Consider the following 22,373-nt stretch of genomic DNA (forward strand, 5'->3'; position numbering starts at 1 on the left):
AATGGTGTCATCTTCAGTCCTGGGACAGACTTCCTCACCAGTAGCACTTACATCTTCTTGGGATTCAGTTTATTAGCCCACATCTATTCCAGAACTGCCTCCAGGCACCAGTTTGCGGTTTCTGCAGCCTCCCTGAGATCCACTCGAAGTGCATATTGGTGACAACCCACCCCAAATCTCTACAGGACCTCATCCGCTGGTTTCATATAAATGTCAAAGAGCACAGGCAGTAAGGTGGGGCTTATGGGAGGCCACAAGCCAAAGGTCAACTTCAACTACAAGCTGACTTCGGGGGAACTGCATTCTTATTTTAACTTCAAAAGGTTAGATTTCAGACTGACTTCAGAAGATGAACAGTAAGAACTCTGAAGAAGTTGGAAAATGAAGAATGACTACAGGGCTCCAGCCTATTCCTGTTCTGGCATAAGCCTTCATCATAAAAGGGACAAAACCGCTACAAAAATATAGTTTCTTCTGATAAATTTTCACTATGACTAAACAATGAACAAATTCATTCATACATAAAAGGAAGCCTTCACATTGTAGTTTATATATACAAAATGTCCAAAAGCATTTGTTTTAAATATGGCCATTTAAAACAAACAAACAAAAACATTGTTTACAATATTCCAAAATGAAATAACTGGTCTAATACACAATTCTAATCAATTATTATAAATTGCATTAAAACTTACTCTAAATGCAACATGTATTTCTAAAAAAACATATTCTTTTTAAAAAATGCTCACAAATTACTTGTTACTCTTTAGCATACAAAGAAGCCTGTTTTTCATACTATTCTTTAAACTAAACAAAGTACCAACTGAAGTTTTTGGGGACACAGAATTGTGGAATGGCTTGCCTGGGCCAGACAGGACGGCTTCCACTCTCCTGGCTTTCCATGAACCATGCAGAATTGAATTGTTCAGAAGGGCTTTTTTACACAGGTAATAGGGCTGTGCTGTAAGAAATGGCTCAGACAGATCCTCTGGTAAAGGGACAGGGACTGTAGATTATACTACTGGTTACTATCTGTTGCTGAAAGCTTGTTCCTACTGAGTAGTTTCTATGTTGCTTAATATGGCATTTCAGATTGCTTATGTTTTGTTTCAGCGTTGTATCAGCTCTGCATTGAATTTCTTGGGATTCCTGCCTGTTTTCAAATTTCTGCAAACGACATCTTCTTATTCAAATGTTCCAGCTGCTGATTGTGTTGACTTATACTGTGTAATCTGCCTTCACTCTCAACAAGAAAGGCAGACTATAAATAACATTAATAATAATAAAATCTTCTTCACAACAATGTACATAAAATATATCCACAACAACAAAAGTATGATTTATACTTCCTGTGGTGAATTTTCTGAATATGAACAGTGGCAGCCATGCTATGAATACATCCATTTTTTTATTTATTGTCATCCCAAATATGTTTATTATACACAACTGAATAACTGTCAAACAAAGGAAAGTATCCCTTCTAGATATACTGAGGTATTTCAAGAGATATTGAGGAAAAATAAGATTCATGTCCACTAGCAGCTTAAAGACCAACTAGATTTCAAGGGTATGAGCTTCCTAGATTCAAAAGAGCTTTGACTCTTGAAAGCTCATACCCTGGAAATCAAGGTAGTCTTAAAAAGTTACTACTGGACATAAATCTTGCTCTTCTACTACAGACCAACACAGCTACCCACCTGAAACTGTCTTGAGGAAAAACAACTAACCTTAACCATAGTGAAACCCAGAAATGGGTTTCCTCATCAGGAAACCCACATGGGATGCAGTGCAAACTCTTTTATCAATTTTTACCTAGAATGTAACCTACGAAAATAAGCTAGTGCATTCATTGATGAAGATTTTGCAGGCATTGCATAGCGGAGTCTCTTCCAAAATCTGGAATTTAATGGGAGAGACTTCTCTCCTTTCCATTTTACCCTGTGGCTGGATGAAAGAAGCTCCAATGAATCAGGCAAGAAATTGAAATCACTTATAGGCATATATTCTATCAATATTACTTTGATCTTCCGTTCAACTAAGGCCTTATGCAATCCAGCTTCAAGTTCAAACATGACTTTGTCAGATACGTAATTCTTGCTCAATATAATGATTAATCTTCGACTTCCATCAATAAATGATTGGACATCATCGACGATAGCTGTAAATGGAGGAGGTATTAGTTTAAAATACTGAAATACTCTGGAAATCTACTTGGTCTTTAAGGTGTTACTGTACCCAAATATTGTTCTTCTACTATACACCGACATAGCTACCATCTGAAATGATCTAGTAACTATGTTTATCTGTAGCAATCTCTAACTAACATGAAAAGACTCTAAATGATTTATTAGATTCTGTACACAGATTCAGAATAAAACCAGCAATTATAATAATAATCACCAGTTGACAGTAATACTGAGATCTACTGAGATTTTTTACAGTTTCTGAAACCACAGATATTGCTAGTTGTCATTATCCAAGATAGGCTGCTTGCCATATTGTAAACAGATAGTATCATTTGATGGGCAAAAAAAAGTCTGAACCAGGCGTAAGTTAAACTATGTTTCGTTCCTTCCTCTATCTGTTAACAACAGAGGAAAAGAAATCGTGGGAAATTTCATAATTTTGTGGGCTAGTTGCAATGCAATGTAAAGAACTGCAGACAGGAAAAACTTTGTAAGCACCATAGTTACATGAACAATTTTTTTAAAAAAAATAAAGCTCATTTTATCTTTCCCCGCCTTTTCTCTCTCTCTCTCTCTCTCTCTCTTTGTATATAGCCTATGAGCAATCACCTGTGACAAGTGTGCTGTAAGTGGCACAGGTAGAAGCAATAGCTAACATGCCTGTATTACATCAGGCCTGCAGTCCTGGCTGCCCTCTTAACTTGGTTGGTTTAGGGATGGGTGGCTGCATTTGCACTAAAGACACAAGCCTTTTCAAGGCATTACATCCTCATGTTCCTATCTCATATACCAGGAAAGCACACTACACACGTTCCTGTTGTTCCATGAGACTGCTGTTTTACTACAATATTGACCAGTTTTGTTCTTTTTTAATTCTGAAGGAACAATTGCTTGGTCACCCTCTCTGACTGGTAGAATTCCATTGACTTAAAAGGACATTACAATGTAAATAGCCATTGACTATTTGTAAAGGGGATAATGATTACAGAAAATACTATCTCGTGTCAAACTCAAGTTTCAGCCACCTGTAAAACCCAGGTTCAATTTTGAAAACAAAAGCTCAATCAGACCTCTGATATATTCAGAAATGAAGTAACTTCCAGGAAGAAAGGCAGTTAAGAACCACAACTTCACAGTGTTTCTGTGACACTATCAAAAGTAAAGTACATCTTCCTCTAAGGAAGTGTGAACCTTTTACCAAATGTAGAGCAATAATATTCATTGCTCGCATAATGCTCATTTTGGACAGATTAGCAAACACTACCTCTTTCTGAAGTACACACCTTCTTCTTCCTTCCATTTTGTTTTAAAAGGCAGCAAACGTAAGTATCATTCTCTTCACTTTTCAGTTAGATTATTCCTTCACACAGCCCATCACATGGGGACTAGATACTATTCTAAAGTTACTAAGAGGAAAACTTCCTTAGAATACTACAGCAGAAAGAAACCATTTCTCCAGAATGTTAGCATTTTTTGGCAGGGCCTATAATGTTCTAAGTCAAGAAAGGTGGTGCAAACTGTTGATATAAAGCAAGCCATGACAGGATTTTTCATTTATAATTTAGAGATGTTAATTTATGTTTAACAGTGTTAGAACCTGGAAGCAGGTCTTTAACAACTGCATGAAAGGAAGAATTCAGAGTCTTCCTGCTTCTCTGAAACAGAGGGAAAGGAGGGAAGATGCCGTCTTCCTGCCGGGGGTGGTGGTGATGACTTGAGTGACCAAGCCGAGGGGTCCCAAAATGCTTGGGCTGGCCTTGCTTGGAAGTTTGAGGACTTGCTTTAAGAGAGCAAGGCCTTGGGGCCAAACTGGATGTAAGGGCATCCTTGTAGCTACCGTGAGGAAGCCACCACTATTTTAAAGTCATTTAAAAATGCTGTGAGGATCTTATCCTGATTGGACCCCCAGAAGTATGGGCTAAGATGCTCTTTTCTCCTCTCCCATCAAGTGACTCAAGTGGCTGTAACGCTCCTTCACACACACAGTTGCTTCAGCACTTGAGAAGGCGTGGGGGAGGGGCGAAGAGTGCCTTGCTGCAGTCCCAATCATCACAGCATTTTAAAATGAATTTAAAATGGTGGTGGCATTCTTGTGACAGGCACAAGAATGGCTCTTAGTTCTAGAACAAGGCTTAGAGACTGCTATACAAGACATTCCAGTTAGTGCATTAAAGTTGTTCTAAGCCATTAATCATTCTGGTAATATTTACGAATGAACACAAAAATATTACACTTTGTGCTTCAGGGCCACAGAGTTGCAGATTCATTACCTACTGAGAATTAACCAATTGTTTAATTGTTCCTCTCAGAGGCTTTTATCTCTGTGCTCATGACAGTTCCTTTGATTCAGATATAATCTAAAAAATCCTCGTGAAGTAATTCTTTTTTTTTTAACCATGGCACAAGAACAGCTTGCTTGGTAGATAAATTTGGCCTCATTAAATTATGGTACAAACCATTCTGTTTTAATCTCTGAGGAAGGCTTGTTCTAGCTGAGAGGTCTTGCCCCTTGTTGCAAAAACAGAGTTATATAATGCTAAAGATTTCCCTGCAGCCTACCTCCTCCAGGAGAAATATCCCTTTCAAAGAGACACAATTTATATCCAAAATGCTCTTCTAATATTTTTGGCAAAATGTCCAGTGCAAACACTCTCTCTTCACCACATATTGGTATACAGTCTTTCAAGTAAGACACAAAAGCATCATATATTTTTCCATCTGAAACAAAAAAGAACAATGTATTTACCCAATGTGATATAGTTAAAAAGTCTACTTTCTCCTCACTCTGCAGCTTTTGAAGGTAAGTTTTGCCTCTGCTCAGACCCCTCCCACCCCACTAGATGGTGCAGAAGGCTTCCTGAGGAGGTAGAATCCCGAAAGATTCAAGCTAATTGGGAAAACCCTCAGGAACACACTCCACGCCATTTCAGACCCATAGAACAATTTGCACACAGATTTCCTAATGGCAACCTCATTCCATACAACTGAATAAACATTTCTTCACTAACAAAAGTGTGTGTTGCGGGGATGATGCATTGAGCAAAACCATTCACAAAGAAACATTGTTATCTATCCTACTTAAGGTTGGAGTTTGAAGGAGGCTCCACAGGTGAAAGGAAGTGGAATGGTAGGAAGCCAGCATGTGCGGGTGGGGGGGGGGAGATTAATTTCTTCATTAATGTTTAACAATTTAGATCAGTGATCTTGACATGAAGCCAGATATCACTCCACACTACATGCCCTATCAGCTGAACTATTAATAACCCAGCTGGTGTTTAAAGAGTCAACATACGTAGGCTTTGATTGCCATAGAACCAAACTAGATGTCACATGTGACATGAGTCAGGACACGGGGGCCCAACCTGACTCTCTGTCACACATAACAAATCATATGAAGTGAATTTTCTCACCTTAAAAGCTATCTGTTGCTCCCTTGGGCTCCAGAGCACTGCAGTGTGTGTGTGTAACTTTTGACTTCCCTCTCTTGCTGTTTTCAACAGTGGAAAGGGCCATGGGGATTGGTGCTTGCCCCTTTCTGATGGTGAGTAAGAGAAAGGGACAAACAGGGCCCCCCGTTGCCATTTCCATTGGGGAAACAGCATGGGAAGGAAACTGAAGCTTCCTCCCCCTCCCCCTTGCAGAGTTCTGGAGGCCAGTGGAGCAACATAGCATTTTTTTAAGGCAAGTAAACCCATACAAGTTGTTATGTATAATAGTGAGTCAGGTCAGGCACCTGTGTTTCAACTCATGTCACATATAATGGCTAGTTTGGCTCTTAGCTCCTGTGCTGCACTGGAGCTTGCGGCATGGAAGGTATTAGAGTTTATCCCAAGATTATCAGCAGCAAATTTTACATCATAGCCAGTAGCAATTGCATGGGGTGGTTTGAAGATGTGAAAACAGTCATAGCAGTGTTAGGGAGGCTACGGCCACTTCTCCCTACGCTTTGGTCACAAACAGATAAAAGCCAGTGTCCATCCGGGGACACAAATTGCATGTGTGATACAAAGTCCCTAGCAAATACTTTTACAATCTGACGATGCCACAGCATCAGAAAGCCTGTTCTTTTGTAAAGCTTTTCCTGAGATGCTATATATCAGCAGTGAAAACTGCAGCCCATTGAAAGGTAAGGTCATCTATTCAACGAGGAATTAGTTGAAGGAAAGTTATTCAGAGATTAGCAGCACCATTCTAAACAGTTATAGCTTTCTTTGCCCGTTAACTTCTACTGATTTTCTGCTCAGGATGCCACTGTAAAAGGTGTGATCTTGTGTATTACAAGTACACACAAGCCGTATTTTACCTCCCAAAGTTTCATCTTTTGCTGCTAGATCCCTGTATGTTAAGGCAAGCTCAACTCGGAATACAACACACAGGATTATCACCACAAGAGCACCAAGAGGACACAGTATCGCCATGATCATCCCAGTAGTAAAAGTGTACTGAGAGACATCTGAAGATTTAACTGGGAGAAAAAAAGAAATATTACATTTAACCAGGCAGGATCCTCCCAATAGTCATATTTTAATTAAAATGCTTATTAATGCCATAATATTCTGTTGACAAATGTGCAGTATATTTCTACAGCACAATTTTAATTACTACTGTATTATTTGAAGCTGCATACAATAAGGTCTAAAAAATTAAAACCAATAAAACAGTGATAACTTTTTAAAAATAAATTTAGCAGCAGTAAAATAAATTCAACAGCATCAAAGTGAGCTAAACACTGAGGCTATATAGCAAAACACAGAGACACGACATTTATCAAAAGAACAGCAAAGTGCTTCTGCAAATAATAAAAGTTTTCATCTAAGAGCAGAACTACAAGTGACAAAAGGCACAGGTTGGACACTTGTCAGCTTCCCTCAAGTTTTGATGGGAAATGTAGGCAGCTTGGCGAAATGTTGGACAAGTGACAGTTGAAAAGTCCATTGGACAGCAGTCAGAGAGCCAAGCTGCAAGACTAGGATGCCTACATTTCCCATCAAAACTTGAGGGAAGCTGACAAGTGTCCAACCTGTGCCTTTTGTCACTTGTAGTTCCGCTCTAAGGCACCAAATAAACCACTATTACAGAAGAGGCACTTTTTCTGCTTACCATGCATCTTACTTCAGGAGGCAGGGGTCACAGAGATCAGGGCCTCATACACTTGTCACCTTCTTATGGGAAGAAGGCAATCTTTCGAGAATGTTGCATTCAGACCTCTACAAATAAGAGGCCTTTACAAATAAGATTTAGTCCTTTCAACTGAGCTTCAAAACAACCCGGGAACCAATGAAGTACTGTCAGAACTAGCAAAACATGTTACTATAGGTAATACCAGTGTGGTGTAATGGGTGCTGGACTTGGGTCTGGGATGCCCCAGGTTCAAATCACAACTCTGCCATGGAAGCCTGTTGGAGCAAGTCACACACTCTCAGCTTAACCTACCTCAAAGGGCTGTTGTGAGGATAAAAGAGAAGGAAGGAGAATGATGCAAGCCCCCACTATGGAGCAAATGCAAATGAAATAAATAAATATGGTAAATAACCTTATTGTGCTGCATTCTGCACTATCTGAAGTTTTCAGAGTGTCTTCGAAAGCAGTGCCACGTACAGCACTTTATAAACCTGGACATGATTAGAGCGTGGATAAGGCTTACTTCTCAATGAAAGGCCATGACTAGTTCACTAACTGAGGAAAGGTAGACTCCTTAACCCTTCATTGGCACTTTTTCAACCAACAGCACTTCCATCTTGTCTAGACGGAGCTTCCAGGTACAATGCATTAAATGATACTGAAAAATATTTTGCTGCATAAGGGGGGGGGGGAATTCTACAATCCATCTCATGGTTTTGCTTGCTCTTCCTACCAGTTTGCCTTCCTACTACAATTTCACTCACTGAAAGTGCAGTTTTTTCTCATACAAAGGGTCACGGTAGGGCACATGGATCCATGCTATGATTACCTCTGTGAGGAGCTACTGGTTGTACACGTTTAAGAGAAGCTCACAAGAACTAGTTACTAAAACTGAAGTTTGAGTTGTTTAGTTAACAGACTCAAGGCCTACTGCAGGAGCTTAAGAAACAAGCTGAATTACAAATGCACCCCTAGGGTTGCCATCTCCTTTCTGGGGTGGGTGATCCCCTACCCGTCCAACTCTGCATATTTGGCTAGGAGAGGGTGAAAGGCATCTGGGGGAGGCATGCATGCAGAGCACACACACGCTTCCTCAATGTGCTGGAAAATGGTATCATTTTCCAGCAAGACAAGGAAGCTATGGGGGGGGGGGAGTTTGGGGGTGACTTTTAGCTAATTTATCCCCCCATGTGACCCACAGCTTCCTTGTCATGCTGGAAAATGATGTCATTTTCTGGTGCAATGGGTGGGCATGGGAGCATATGTGCATGAGGGGTAATACCTGTTGCCCTGCTCCCCCCACCTCATTTGGTCTCTGGGTGACCTGGCACCCCTATCACTCACTGAGTACTCTTTATGATCATAAACATAACATGGCGCCAGGAATGGCGGAAACTGAGGACAAGCCTGCCCACGTTAATGGTTATGGGGAATTCAAGAAGTGTGCAGAGATGGAAGGAGGACAATCAGGTGAAACAAAATGTATAATATAAGTTCCTTTACATAAAAATGACCATATTATCATAGCAAACAGTGGTTGCAAGGAGGAAGGTAGTTCTACTTTCATATGATGTAGTTACATTACAAGGGCACAAACTCAGATGAAACAGAAGCACTTGCTACATATTCCACAAGGAACCTGGGACAACTCTTCAACAATCAACACAGAAAAAGATATGGAAGAAGAAGTGGATGATCAAGATGTTTTAGATCATCAGGAAACAAATCAACACACAAATCTAGGTGATCCATCACCCAGCTTCAAGAGACATTGCAAAGATGTTACATGGAGATATCCAATCACCCAACAGACGCTCAGAACCACTATAAAAACACTATGCTGTTCACTAAGAAAATGTAGAATTTATCAGACTAATTGAAAAATGCCAGAAATCATACAAAACTTAATTAACAATAATTGATTGTGCGTATTGTTTAGGTTATGTAGTATTTGTTTGAGGGGTTGTTTAAGTTCACAAGAAAGGGAAAGAGCAATCTCTTTAAGAGAAGTTCACGAAAACTGGTGTCAATCAGTTTTAAAACGGAAGTTAACAGATTGAAGTATTACTGTAGGAGCTTTATAAACAAGTAGAATTACAAGTTCACTCTGCATGGTCCTACTGCATTATGTTGTTTTACTAGGAATTTTGCTGTTAGATATCATATTTTGTTGTCATATTTACTGTGCTTGCTGATGGACTGAATAGCTTTGTTTTACTAGGAATCTTTGCTGTTACAGTCAAATGTTGTTATCATTCAAATGATATCGTATTTTGTCACTGACTTACTGATTGAGTAGTTCCATCATACATCATAAACCTAGCTGGGTTAAAAACTGATAAGGTACACTTGGGAAAGAAGAGCTGAAGAGGGGCGGGGGAACAGTGGGCAGCTAAGAACAGATTTCAGCACAGCTACAAGATTTCAGCACTACAGCACTTTGGCTGGAATACTTCAACATACGAGTATGTGCCTAGTTCCACAGGAAAAAACAATCAGTGGTTCAAAAAGTTACAGCAGAGCTTCATATCTAGGAAGTTCCTTTTGCGTCATTTTCTGCTTCCTTATACTGGGTACTATCACAATTCAATGTGTTTTTGAGAGAAAAGGAAAAGTGTAAATCAACAAATTCTGAACTCTTGCTACCAGTTTTAATTGTTTTCGTTTTGCACTACCTATTTATTGTACACTGTATTGTATTTTAAATCTGGATGTGATCCACTCTGAGCCTGCATTGCGGGCTCAAACAAACAAACAAAGGCAAACAGAGTTATATACAGCCATTTGTTCTGCCCTGCTTTCAGTCACAGTAGCAGTATGTTACGGTTGCTATAAAGAATTCCACTCATATTTCACATGGACAGCAGCTATTTTCCTTGAACAAAAACTACACAAATCCACAAGTCTGTAGTTAAAGTTTGCTGTTGGTTTCTTGGATGTAAATCATACATACCTTTCTTCAGTGTAAATGTTTTTGTTTGGGCATTTGTACTTTTTGCAGTTGATAAAGTACAGGTGTATATAGAATTGATATCCTCCTCTTGAAAATTTTTAATCCACAATTGCTTTAAGGCAAAGAACTTGGCTCCTTCATTACTGCAAAAAAAGGGGGAAGGGAGGAGTTATAAGGGATCTTCCTTCCACAAAATGGTTCTCTTAAAATAATTTTGGGACACAAATCTTCAGTGGCATATCTCTGAAGAAAACGGAATGATAATCTCTTATGACTGAAGAACAAAACTGATTCTCTGACAAATAAACTAATTTATAGTAAAAGCCTCCATCATCTTCCCCTACTTGCTTTTTTGCCTGTGCCTTTAGGCACTCCTTTCCTTAGAACAGCTTTTTCTCCTCCTTTTATGAGCCTGCTTTGCTCTTTTCCTTTAGGTACCTCATGAAGATCCGCCTGCCTAGTTCATACATGCCTTTAAAAGCATAATTTCTCATTCCTTGATTACTCATTCCTTGGTTACTGGTAGGCAAGTATGTGAACTGAGGCTTTTGGAAGTCACCAAGTGATATGAAAGTTCCATGTGGTATTAAATGTACCATGGCTTACTGGCACATGACACTTGATGCAAGTTGACGGTATAGCATTGTTTGTTACACTACACAAAGTCATAATCTGGCAAATAATCATTGTAAGCCATTCTGTTAACAAAGCTTTTCCTAGCTTCATCATACTGCTCTTCCATGATCATTTTATGTTCCCGTTCACATCTCTACTCCTCATATTCAGTTTCTGTCTTGCCCAAATTCCATCCTAGCCTTTTCCAGACAATGCAGATTGTAAATTCTCCAAGTAGAGAGTCTGTCATTTCCAGGCCTCACCAGAACCTGGCAGATTTTTATGCTAAAAAAACATTTATTGGAGTAGAGTAAATGACAGTAGTCATTACTGTCATCTAGAGTGGGATTTTCTGGGGATGTACAATGTATATCTCCAAATCAAAACTGCAGAAGAAAATTATTTTCCATCTTTTTTATCTCCAAATAGAGTAAGACAGTAACATCAGAAATGGTAACAAAAGACGCAGCCTCACAATGCATGTGGAGAGCATAATGAGAAAATCATAACCAGGAAAGGGTAATTCAAATAAGTAGAGATGTTATTCTAGCATCCTACAGAATGCCATATGCCTTTCCCACAAATTACTTTAACAGCTTTTCACCTTTACTAATAGGTTTCACCCAATGGGCTAATCTAAGCATATGGTGTTCCAAGATGGTAGGGCCTTTGACATGAAACTAGCTGGCCCAAACCAATTCCAGCAGGTCTGAGCAAAGATTTTTTTGTAATGTAATCTCTTTGTTGAACAGGTTTGTTTCCTTTATTGAGGATATGGGAAAGGAAAGCATCTTCATGAACCACAGCTGCATATCAACCAGTCTTTCAGCGTTTGCTTAATTGTTACGGCTTTTAAAAAATCCCTAGATTCATGAGAGTGGTGAGAATTCTGTTGGAGATTTCTAAACCCCCTCTCCATCCCAGAGGTTCTGAGGCAGAAAATACTATCAAACCAGTTTGTGTCCATTACTACTGATATGCCCTATTTTATCCCAGCTGATTGGATGAGACCTCAAAATGGCAATTGTAATATGCCAAAATGTCAAGGAGGACACTATACAATTATGGAAATATGGTACTTTTCTATCAACATTACTTACTATGTAATATAGCCGTCCATTTCACATGGAGATACACTATCCGTGATAGCTAAACAGTTATCTAACCATTGTTTGTTATGTAGCCAATAAAACGAAACATTAGGTGAATTGTTAGAGTAACCCAAGAAAGCTGTGCAGTTGATCATCTTCTCTTTACCTAAGCAGAACATATGTTAAAATCAACATTGATGAATTCACAGTAGTGCCCCCCTCCATTATTATAAGAAGGAATTCACCATCATCGAAGACCCAACTGCTACCCAAACCCATTGCCACATTGTCCTTTATATCCATGGCCAACCATCTAATCTGAAACCCAGAAAGATCTTCCAGACCACTAGTGGCGCGCACCACTTAAAAACTACTATCTTAGTAATAAAGGAAAGCAAACAGAAACAAGTGACTGGGACTGTGAAAGGTCTGAATTCTACTTCAGAAGCCCTTGTGGGGCCATTAAAAGAAATTACATTAAGTAATTAATGAGCACTTTGCTTTTCAGTTGTGAGAAAAGCAGATTTTGTCAGGATCCTAGCTGATCAAAATTGCTTTTCACAAGCTGCAGAACTAGCCACATAAGGATTTGGCTTCTAAATGGCTGACAAGTACTGTGCCAAGTGAAGGAGAGTTATGGCCCAGCCTGCATGTCAGCAACAGGGAAAAAGAGGCAAAACAGCTCCAGTAGACCCTGCCCAACTGTTCCCCTCCTGTGGTTTTCACTGCTACAACTAGGTGAAAATCTCTATTTTTCTCCTGGCTGCCTCCAAAACTTAAAAAGCATTTTCATGGGATCCAGTGAACTCACAACTTCACCCCTAGGGTGGGAAACTGACAGTGCACTCCTAAGGTAAGTTACTAAGTTACTAACAGTGCAATCCTAAGCAGAGTTACACCATTCTAAGTCCATTGATGTCAATAAGCTTAGACTGGAGTAACTGCTGAGGATTGCACTGTTTGTCCACTGAAGTCAACAGGCTTAGAAGGGTGTAACTCAAGTTTCTGATTTCACTGACAGTTCCAGAGACACAACAAAATCAGGTTTGTATCAAATATTTTTAAAAGCATCAATAACAAATTAAATTAAAAAGTAATTAATTAGTATGTGCCAAACTCCTAAAAGCATCCAGGGTAAGAAAATCAAAAGGAAAAGGCACCCAGCTGTTCCCTATAAACAAAGCCATTACTTTTAGCTCAACCTATTTCTCTTCTTGGTCAGCTTCCTTCCCTTTTTGTATATTATAAATAAATATATAATATATAATATATATATATATAATAATATAAATATAAATAAATGATTCAGCAAAGATTTTTTTTATCAGCTCTTTTCTATAGCACTCTAATGCTCCCATTTCAACCCTTGCTCCTTGGCCTCCTTTTCCTCTTGTTTAGATCTGGTACTCCTGACCAAATTTTAACCAATTAGTGAGAACACCCAAGTTTCAGTTCTATCAGTTGACTCAAGTATTTGTGGACCATTACTTTCTCACTAAAATGCCCCCCAAATACTGCTCTGGGGGACAAGGAACCCCCAGAAAGAGCATGAAAGAGGAATTAGAAGTCTGCCGTGGGGCAGGGGACTTGGAGAAAAAACATCCCTCTTTCCGTTCATGGAAACCCTTTGTGGGATCCAGAGTTGTTTTCTTAAGTTTCATTTCTCCAGACTCTCAAGCATCTCACTCTTCTGATTTCTTTTTTCTAGGTTGACCTTACAAACACTATGCCTGTAACAAATTAACACCTTTCCTCCCCAGGGGCAATCATTTTAAACATTAAACATAACAAGAAGTAAACACAAAATGGTGGAAACAGTTCCATTTCTTCACAACAAGAACAGTGGAGATCCATCCATCCTCAACAGCCTAGAAAAATGTCTTCTTTGTCTCAAACTACTGGTGCACACTGCCCAGAAGTCATAGCATCTGTGCAGCCATCCATCGCTCTGACACTATCCCCAATGTGTTGAGTACAAAAATTGGTAAACAGTTCATTGCTCTTGACTAGAGATGAACCAAAATACGAACCAAAGTTCGTGACAAACCAGGCCAGTTCGTGGTTCACAAACCGGCAATTTGTCAGAGCCCATTTCTGACGAACCACCACAAACTTTAGGCTGGTTCATTTGGTTTGTTTTTTGGTTTGTCACTGCAGACAGCCTGGCACCGATCAATCAGTTTCCTAGGCAACAGGGGATGGACTTCCTGCAGACCTTCTGCTGGCCCGGAAGTGATGATTTGCTGACCTGGATGTAACGTTTTCACAAACCAAATGAACCAGTTTGCAAACCAGGGCAGGTTCGTGAAAGTTCGTGCTTTGTGAAATGCGACAAACCACAAACCGCACGGTTCTTTTTTTTTCTGATTCGTGCCCATCTCTACTCTTGACCTTTTTGGAAAGAACACTTGAATACAGTCCCCCCTTCTGATCAGAGTACGATAACCCCTGTCTACCCAATTAACTAGTAAGATAAGGATTAGTCAGAAGGAGGCCTACGAACCACAAGCCTTGGCATGCCTCTCCTCCAACCCCCAAAAGTATAAAGATCAGAAAAATCTTGTAAATTCTTAGACCTTGTACTTTTATTCTGTTTTTCTTAAATTCTGTATTTCCCCTCCTTTTACAAGGACAGCATACAGCGCTACTACTGAGCTTCCTTTAGCATGGATAGAGGGCTAATGCTGGATTCAGTCTAAAGTAAGTAAGTAAGTAAGTTTCCAGCCCTCCTGACTGCATCCACCTGGGATCTATGAACTCACCAAGGTGTCCTTTCCTTCTATACATATTTGTTAAGAAAAGGAGAAGCCCACTGTTTCAAATAAAGTGTATACAACCCCCAGCACATACACACATAAACACACAACGATTCATCATATTGTTAGAAATAGTGAGAGGTACCTATTTCTATTTCAACTTCTTCAGAGTCGGGTCCAATTATTGTTGGCTTTGTATATTCAGCATCTTCTGAAGAGAAAAAAAAATCTGGCTTAAAGTTTTTCCCGCTACTTATTTTCTATTGCTAACAACAAATGTTGACAGACTTGATTCAGGATCGGCATCAGTACAATCAAGCACACACATTCTTGTGGCTTAGAGCCAAGCTACAAGTGACAAATTACACTTGCCTGGCAAGTGAACAGACTCACGTGTATTCCTCCCTGTTCACTTGCCATTCACTTGCACTCCACTTGATCAAGTGGAGAGCAAGTGGAGAGCAAGTGAAATGGCAAGTGAACAGGGAGGAATACACGTGAGTCTGTTCACTTGCCAGGCAAGTGTCATTTGTCACTTGTAGCTTGGCTCTTAGACACACCACTTAATACACATTTTTAGTAGCTCTGGAGGAAGGTTTCTGTGAGCCCTTTTGATGTGGAAAAATTCTAAACAGAATGTAACTACGTAATCAATATTGTCCCAAACAGAAAAACAGTACATGCTTGGCACTTTCACATGATCCTGCAAGTACATATAGATGGAAAATTTACATCAGAATTAGTTAACCAAACAACTGTTCCTGTGAAGACACCAGTTGAATGATCCATAAAGATCAGCAGAAACAATGGGAGAGGGGAAATCATTGGGTGTGCTGGTACAGCGATTTTATCCAAGGCTGGCTCAATTTTTCAGCGTCCTTAAGAGGCTTCACAGTGGTATGGAAGTGAGGGAGAACTGTCTGATGAGGAGGTAAAAGAAATCAGTATGTACAGCTAGGAACAACACAGTATCACAGGAGATTCTAGGCACAGCCCATAGTGTTCACTGTTAGATCAGACAAACCACACACTTCATCTAACAAGATCTGGCACTGTCATTGATACTCAAAATGGCGGCACGGCCCTTGGAGTCTGGACTCCTTAATTAGGCTGTGGCCAGCAAGTAGGGTTGCCAACTCCAAGTTGGGAAATTCCTGGAGATTTGGGAGGGGGAGCCAGGAGAGGGTGAAATTTGGGGAGGGGAGAGATCCTCAGCAAGTATAATATCATATCAGTTGTAATTCCAGGGGATCTCTAGGACCAACATGGAGGTTGGCAACCCTATAAGCAAGTGCCCTACCTTGCTGACTTCTGGGGTCAGACACTTTCACAAATGTGTTGGATCCTATTACTACCTTCCACTAAGTCTTCCTCTAACTTCCTTCAAAAAAGAAAAATATTTCCCCACCAAAGGAAGCTTTTCTGCATCAGAAACAGTACTTTTTCTGAGAGCCAGTTTGGTGAAGTGGTTAAGAGCAGCAGGACTCTAATCTGGAGAACTGGGTTTGATTCCCCACTCCTTTGCTTGAAGCCAGCTGAGTGACCTTGGGTCAGTCACAACTTTTTCAGAGCTCTCTCAGCCCCACCCACCTCACTGGGTGATTGTTGTGGAGATAATAATAACGTACTTTGTAAACTGCTCTGAGCGGGCATTAAGTTGTCCTGAAGGGCAGTATATAAATTGAATGTTGTTGTTATTAATTTTTCATTGGAGGACATCTTTCTTCCTTGACAAGAAAGAATCACAGGATCCACCTTAGCAGAAGAGAGTCACAGGATCCAACTCACAATTCGTAAACTTCCTGCAACAGTACCTAAGTAACTGCACATCACCAACTGCACATCACCAACCCCATCCCATGACCATCTGCTCAGAAGATCCGCTAGCTGGAGAAGGACTTTCCAATATAGAAGAACACTATACATCCCTGTTTTCTTATACTCCATTAATAGTATATTTCGTGTTTTTATTTATGTCGTTTTGATAATAATACAGTAAGACATATCAAAAATATTAGCAGCTTTACCAAACAACATTATCTTCTGAATCCAGCCTTACCTTCTATCACTTGTACTTGTATTGTGTTGGTGGCATTGTATAGCTTTCCTGCATTAAGATAGGACACCACACATGTATAGTTCCCAGAGTCCTCAACTGTTAGCTTTTTTATATACAATTCCTCCTCTTCTTTAAAGAGGCAGTTCTGTTCAAGTTAAGACATTTTTTAAAAAAATTATTATTGAACATAAACCTAGAAATGCAAAAACACATCAATGCATGTTGCTTAGTGTTGAGACAATCCCTCCTCACCATCTAAGGTTGCCAGTCTCCAGGTAGGCCTGGAAATCTCCAAGAATTCCAACTGATCTCCAGATGACAGAGATCAGTCCCCCTGGAGCAAACAGTGCTTTGGAATATGGTCTCTATTCAACTGATGTCCCACCCAAAATCTTGCCGCCCCAGGCCCACCCCAAAAGTCCAGAAATTTCTCAGCCCCAGAGTTAGCAACCTTAGCCCAATCACAAACAAACCCATTTATTACTTTGCACTAAATTGTTTTTGATAAACATAAACATAACAACAACAACAACAACAACAACAACAATATAGTACTCAATTTATATACCGCCCTTCAGTACAACTTAATGCCCACTCAAAGCAGTTTACAAAGTGTGTTATTATTATCCCCACAACAATCACCCTGTGAGCTGGAAGGGGCTGGGAGAGCTCCTAGAAGCTGTGACTGACCCAAGGTCACCCAGCTGGCTTCAAGCAGAGGAGTGGGGAATCAAACCCGGTTAGCCAATAACCTTTCTGTTTACTATCCTACAGTGCCATCTTAAGCAGTTTTTAAGTCCGTTTTGTGATGTATATATTTATACTTACTTTTCAAGTAAACCCTCAAGAGCTAGTTTCTGTTTCCCCCATCAAGGCTTGTAGGGGAGAGTCTGCATTAGGTCTGGTTCTGTGTGTGTGTTGGTTGCAGACTTCCTGTGTGAGTATTCTCCACCTGAAAGTGTTCTCTCTCAGTTGAAAGCAATAAAGAGACAAGGTATTGAAACTACCAAAGTCTCTCATGTGCTAGCAACTGAACAGGACTGAAGGGTGATCTTAAAAGTGAGCTTACCCCTATCCACTACACCTCAGACAATATTATACACGAAAGTCAATGGGCATTGAAGCAGGGTTGCCAAGTGGTGGCTGGAGATCTCCCAGAATTACAACTGATCTCCAGACTACAAAAATCAGTTCCTCTGAAGAAAATGGCTGCTTTGGAGGGTGGACTGTACGGCATTATACCCTGCTGAGGTCCCTCCCTTCTCCCAAATCCCAACCCCCAGGCTTTACCCCAAATCTCCAGGAATTTACCAATCCAACGTTGGTAAACCTACATAGGAGTCCTCTGTTAGCTTCCATGACTCCCCCCATACAACATAGACTTGAAATTTATAATGCAATAAATAACATAAATAATAATAAATAACATGAATAAAATAAAATAAAAATAAAATACAACCAACATTTATTTGCAGAAACATTTAATCATCTGGCAGTTGTTTATCATAGATAACTCAAGTTCAGGAAATCAACAGCATTTCAACTTGGCAAGAATGGTAAAAGCCTTGTTAAGCAATGCCGTCTTGCAGCCAAGACTGTTGTTTAAAGCATTCATTTATCTCAAGGGAACAAGGAAAGAGTTCTGGCTCTGTGGAAGGTCATTGCTGGCCATTCATATTATTATTTCTCCAACCAATACAGTCTGATCCATTTCAAAATTAAAGCAAAATGTTTTGTACTGATTGCCCTAAAGTGCAATCCTAGGTTCCCTGTGCTAGATTTCTCGCTGCAGCGTGTAAAATTCATAAGGAAATAGTAAGAAGTATAATCTGATTTTTAACAAATATTATTTATTTCCAAAGAATTTTATGTGTAAATTATGTATAAACCATGTTTTATCTGCTGTAATTTTATGTGTTTTATTCAAAGGAACAGTTTTGGATGTTCTGTGTGGTCCTAGACTGTATTAATAAATACTGATTGACTGAATCCGAGGCAGAATTACACCCTTCCAAGTCCATTGAAGTCAGTAGACTTAGAAGGGAGTAACTCTCCTTAGGATTACATTGTTAGTCACCCTAAATGCCTAAAGGCTTGCATTATTCTCCCCCAAATATGACATTGATTTGAAAACTATAAGGTGTGGTTATAATAAAATTTACAATTTCATTGTAGTATCTCTTGTTTTTGTTTTCTTGGGAGGGAACTGCACTGTGAATAGATCTGAGTAGGATTCTGAGTAAACCTGCTTAGGACTGCAGTGTAACAATGCAATCCTATACATGTTTAGTCAGAAATAAATCCCAGTTTATTCAATTAGTCTTGCTCCCAGTTAAGCTTATAGCAGCCTAGGGCTTGCCTTTCATAGTATCTTCCACAGTCTTTACAATACGTAGAAAAATCCTGAACTGGTTTAAAAACAAGGCCGTTAAAAATCAGTTCAGGATCTTGTGTTGTTTTGCACCACTGGAACAGGCCAGGTGTGAAGATGGATGTATCAGCAAAACATAACGTCCCATGTCATAATGAGAGATGGTCGAGAACTCCACAGCGTATGTGCAAGACCTTGACCCGCCCTGTAGCAGATGATGGGTTTTTTTTTCCATTCTATTTATTACAGCAAAAGCCAGCAGTATAAAACAACACTGATGATGTTTTAAAGGCGTGTCATCTAGACTTCATCAGGTTTCCTGTCGTTCAAAAAAATTCAGAAATTGTTTCACATAGTACCTTATACCATGTTTTCTTGACAACATTTCCACTATAGTGTGCAGCACTGCATGAAAACGGATAATGTCCTCCAACAATTGCAGGCGAACCAGATGACACAAGCTGTGCAGTGAAACAACTTCCTTTATTTTGGGGGAGTACATTCAAGTCCCAAGAATAGCTGACGCTGTGTGTTCTGTTACTGAAGGGAAAGAAAATATATCAAGGGGATTTTAAGAGGCATTTAAGCAGGATGCTTATTCCATAATGACAAAAACAACTTCACAATTCACTGAAGTTATACCAGAGAAGCAAACATCATACAACATTAAAGCTTAAAAGCATTTTAGCACATAAAAATGTATATGATTGAATGCATCACAAACACTTGATTTTTAAAAAAACATTTGAGTTCTGACAAACTATATTATTGTGAAAAATAATTTTCCACATTTAGGTGCCATTCCACAATCAAAAAGGGTTAGCTGCACTGCATAATTTTTGCCCCAGTTGGAAGACTAAAAATCTTCTCCAAATCTATCTAATAATATAAGAAGTTAATCAAACAAATGGTTTGTTAATATTGTGTTTTGAAATTACAAGTTCTAGGATAATTTTTTTCTATATGTAGCATTTGATAAGATCTAATTTTATGTTATATTGTTCTATATTTCTAAAAAAAAATTAAAAGAATAAAGGGATTAGCATATACTTGAGATAAACTGATGAGGTGAACTTTAGCATCATTTTCTTCTAAATGCAAATCAACTTTTTTAGAAGCAACCTGAGTCCAAGCCCAGCCTGCCCCTGGGATTACTTGACTAAGATCTTCCTCCCATTTTGATTATATTTCATTTTAAAACTCTTTACACAAATCATAGATATTCAAAGGTAAGACTGTGCGATCCTAAGGAGAGTTACTCCAGTCTAAGCCCATTGAAATCAATGGGCTTAGACTGGAGTAACTCTCCTTAGGATGGTGCTTATTTTACAATAATAAAGAGGAATTGGGGAATCCTAAAGACAAATAAGTTTTAGATACAAGACTCCTGTTTATTTTTGCCACAACAGACTTAACATGGCTACCTCTCTTCAATTATTCTTCCATGTTAAAAGCACGCCCATTAGTGATTTCAGTTGCCTTCAATATCATCCAGTCTGGCAACAGCTTCTTGATTAGAGAGTTCCTATATTCTGTAATGACAGCATCTCCATGCTAATAGCTAATACCTCATGAGGTGCCCCCAGTTCTGTTAACATCCCTTTCCCCAATTCATTCTAGTAAGGCTCTCAGTCAATGCAAGTACTTTGAAGACTGCATGCAACTCCTTTGGTTATATTACATTTAGAAGACATACAAGTGTTTTGATATGCATTTCATCTATTTTCAGTGCAATCCTAAACAGTGTTACTCCATTCTAAGCCCACTGAAATCAATGGACATAGACTGGAGGAACTCTGCTTAGGATTGCACTTGTTGTTTTCTAAATCCGTAAAATTAAACAGTCTTAAAACCTTACAGTGTCAAATATTATAGGTGGTTCAGAATTACTAGAGATCCACCCACACTTTCTTCCTTTCAGCACTAAAAGATTCACTGAACAAGGACTTCCTTTCAGATCATGAACAGTTACAAAAAAGAGGCCCTTGTGACCCAATTATTGATAGCCACAGAAACCAAGATACATATATCCCACGAGAGGTGGGAAAATAACTCAAGCCTCAAACTATATGTGTTTTACCCAAGATCTTGAAAAAGATTACTCACTTGCTCACAGCTAGATGTTCATGGTTTTCACAGAATAATTTTAAAAAGACTGAAAATTTCCCCCTACATAAATGGACTAAATTGGTGGTTTTCATCAAGAAAATCTAGATGGCTGAATATTCCTACTGGGAAAGGCTGCCTGGAGGTTCTGTACTGTGGTTGTCTGTTGAAACTGCGTCACCCGCTGCTATTTATTTTATTTAGAGTATATTTATATCCCTAAATGAGATTCTCTCCCATTTAAAAAGACCTAAAGTGACAATAAATAACAAATCATTCACAAGCCTGCAACAGTCAAATAATAAAACACTAAAATTAATAAAACCACCTTATGTTAAAATCAATGAAGCTGCAGTAGCTCCCAAAGAGGATAACAAATCCAGAAAACTATGTTAAAATTAGTAAGGAGAAAAGTACCCATACAAAGACAGACGGATCCAGTAGGCCAAAATGAGGGGAGGTCAACCACTATGAATGACACAACAACAGGCTTAGGAAGAGAGAAACTCACAAGAGACCCGGCACACTGCTAACTACTGTGGAGAGGGCACTCCACTGTTAAGACTTCACGAGAGAAAAAGACTTGTCCACAGCACTGTTACACTTCACCTGAATGAAGCAGCCGCATAAGAGAGAAGATTATCTCTTAGTTCCAATCCATTTGGCTTTAGAGCTAAATAACCCAACGATAATCAGTAGCTAGTGTAACTATTTAAAAAATGTTGAGATACGTTCACTGTAAGTTACTCCTGCAAGCGAACTTGCTGGATTTTGAACTGCCTGAAGCTTCTGAAGAATATTCAGAGGTGCCCTAAACAGCCAGCTTGTTCTGCTGTGAGCTTTCCAGGGGTAACTGGTTGGCTTCTCTAGATCAACCATTATATTGCTCCAGCCAGCAGAGGTAGTTTTATTGGTACAAGCCTTTCGTCAGGTACCCCTACCACCACTAAGCCTCTCCCTTTGCTGATGCTCCCCTGCATTAGGCTTGCCAACTTTGGGTTGGGAAATTCCCAGAGATGTGGGGATGGAGCCACAGGAAGCTAGGGTTTGGGGAGGAGGGGGACCTCAATGGTGTATATTACCATACAGTCCTCCCTCCAAAGTAGCCATTTTCT

General features: G+C 39.4%; 1 protein-coding gene across 1 annotated transcript in view; it reads right to left on the reverse strand.

The window, feature by feature from the left end:
• Positions 1 to 1,359: 1,359 nt before the first annotated feature.
• The window catches only part of IL18R1 (interleukin 18 receptor 1), a 78,775-nt gene continuing 57,761 nt past the window's right edge, over positions 1,360 to 22,373 (reverse strand). Inside the window, exons 10-16 of the mRNA XM_054974367.1 lie at positions 16,782 to 16,926; positions 14,868 to 14,933; positions 11,976 to 12,132; positions 10,261 to 10,403; positions 6,490 to 6,651; positions 4,746 to 4,904; positions 1,360 to 2,158 (exon numbers count right to left, since the gene is read on the reverse strand). Coding sequence (XP_054830342.1) covers positions 1,809 to 2,158; positions 4,746 to 4,904; positions 6,490 to 6,651; positions 10,261 to 10,403; positions 11,976 to 12,132; positions 14,868 to 14,933; positions 16,782 to 16,926 — 1,182 coding nt within the window. The 3' untranslated portion in view covers positions 1,360 to 1,808. The remainder of the gene's footprint in view (positions 2,159 to 4,745; positions 4,905 to 6,489; positions 6,652 to 10,260; positions 10,404 to 11,975; positions 12,133 to 14,867; positions 14,934 to 16,781; positions 16,927 to 22,373) is intronic.

This window comes from Eublepharis macularius, chromosome 3 (genome assembly GCF_028583425.1).
Source record: "Eublepharis macularius isolate TG4126 chromosome 3, MPM_Emac_v1.0, whole genome shotgun sequence".
Classification (NCBI taxonomy): Eukaryota; Metazoa; Chordata; class Lepidosauria; order Squamata; family Eublepharidae; genus Eublepharis; species Eublepharis macularius.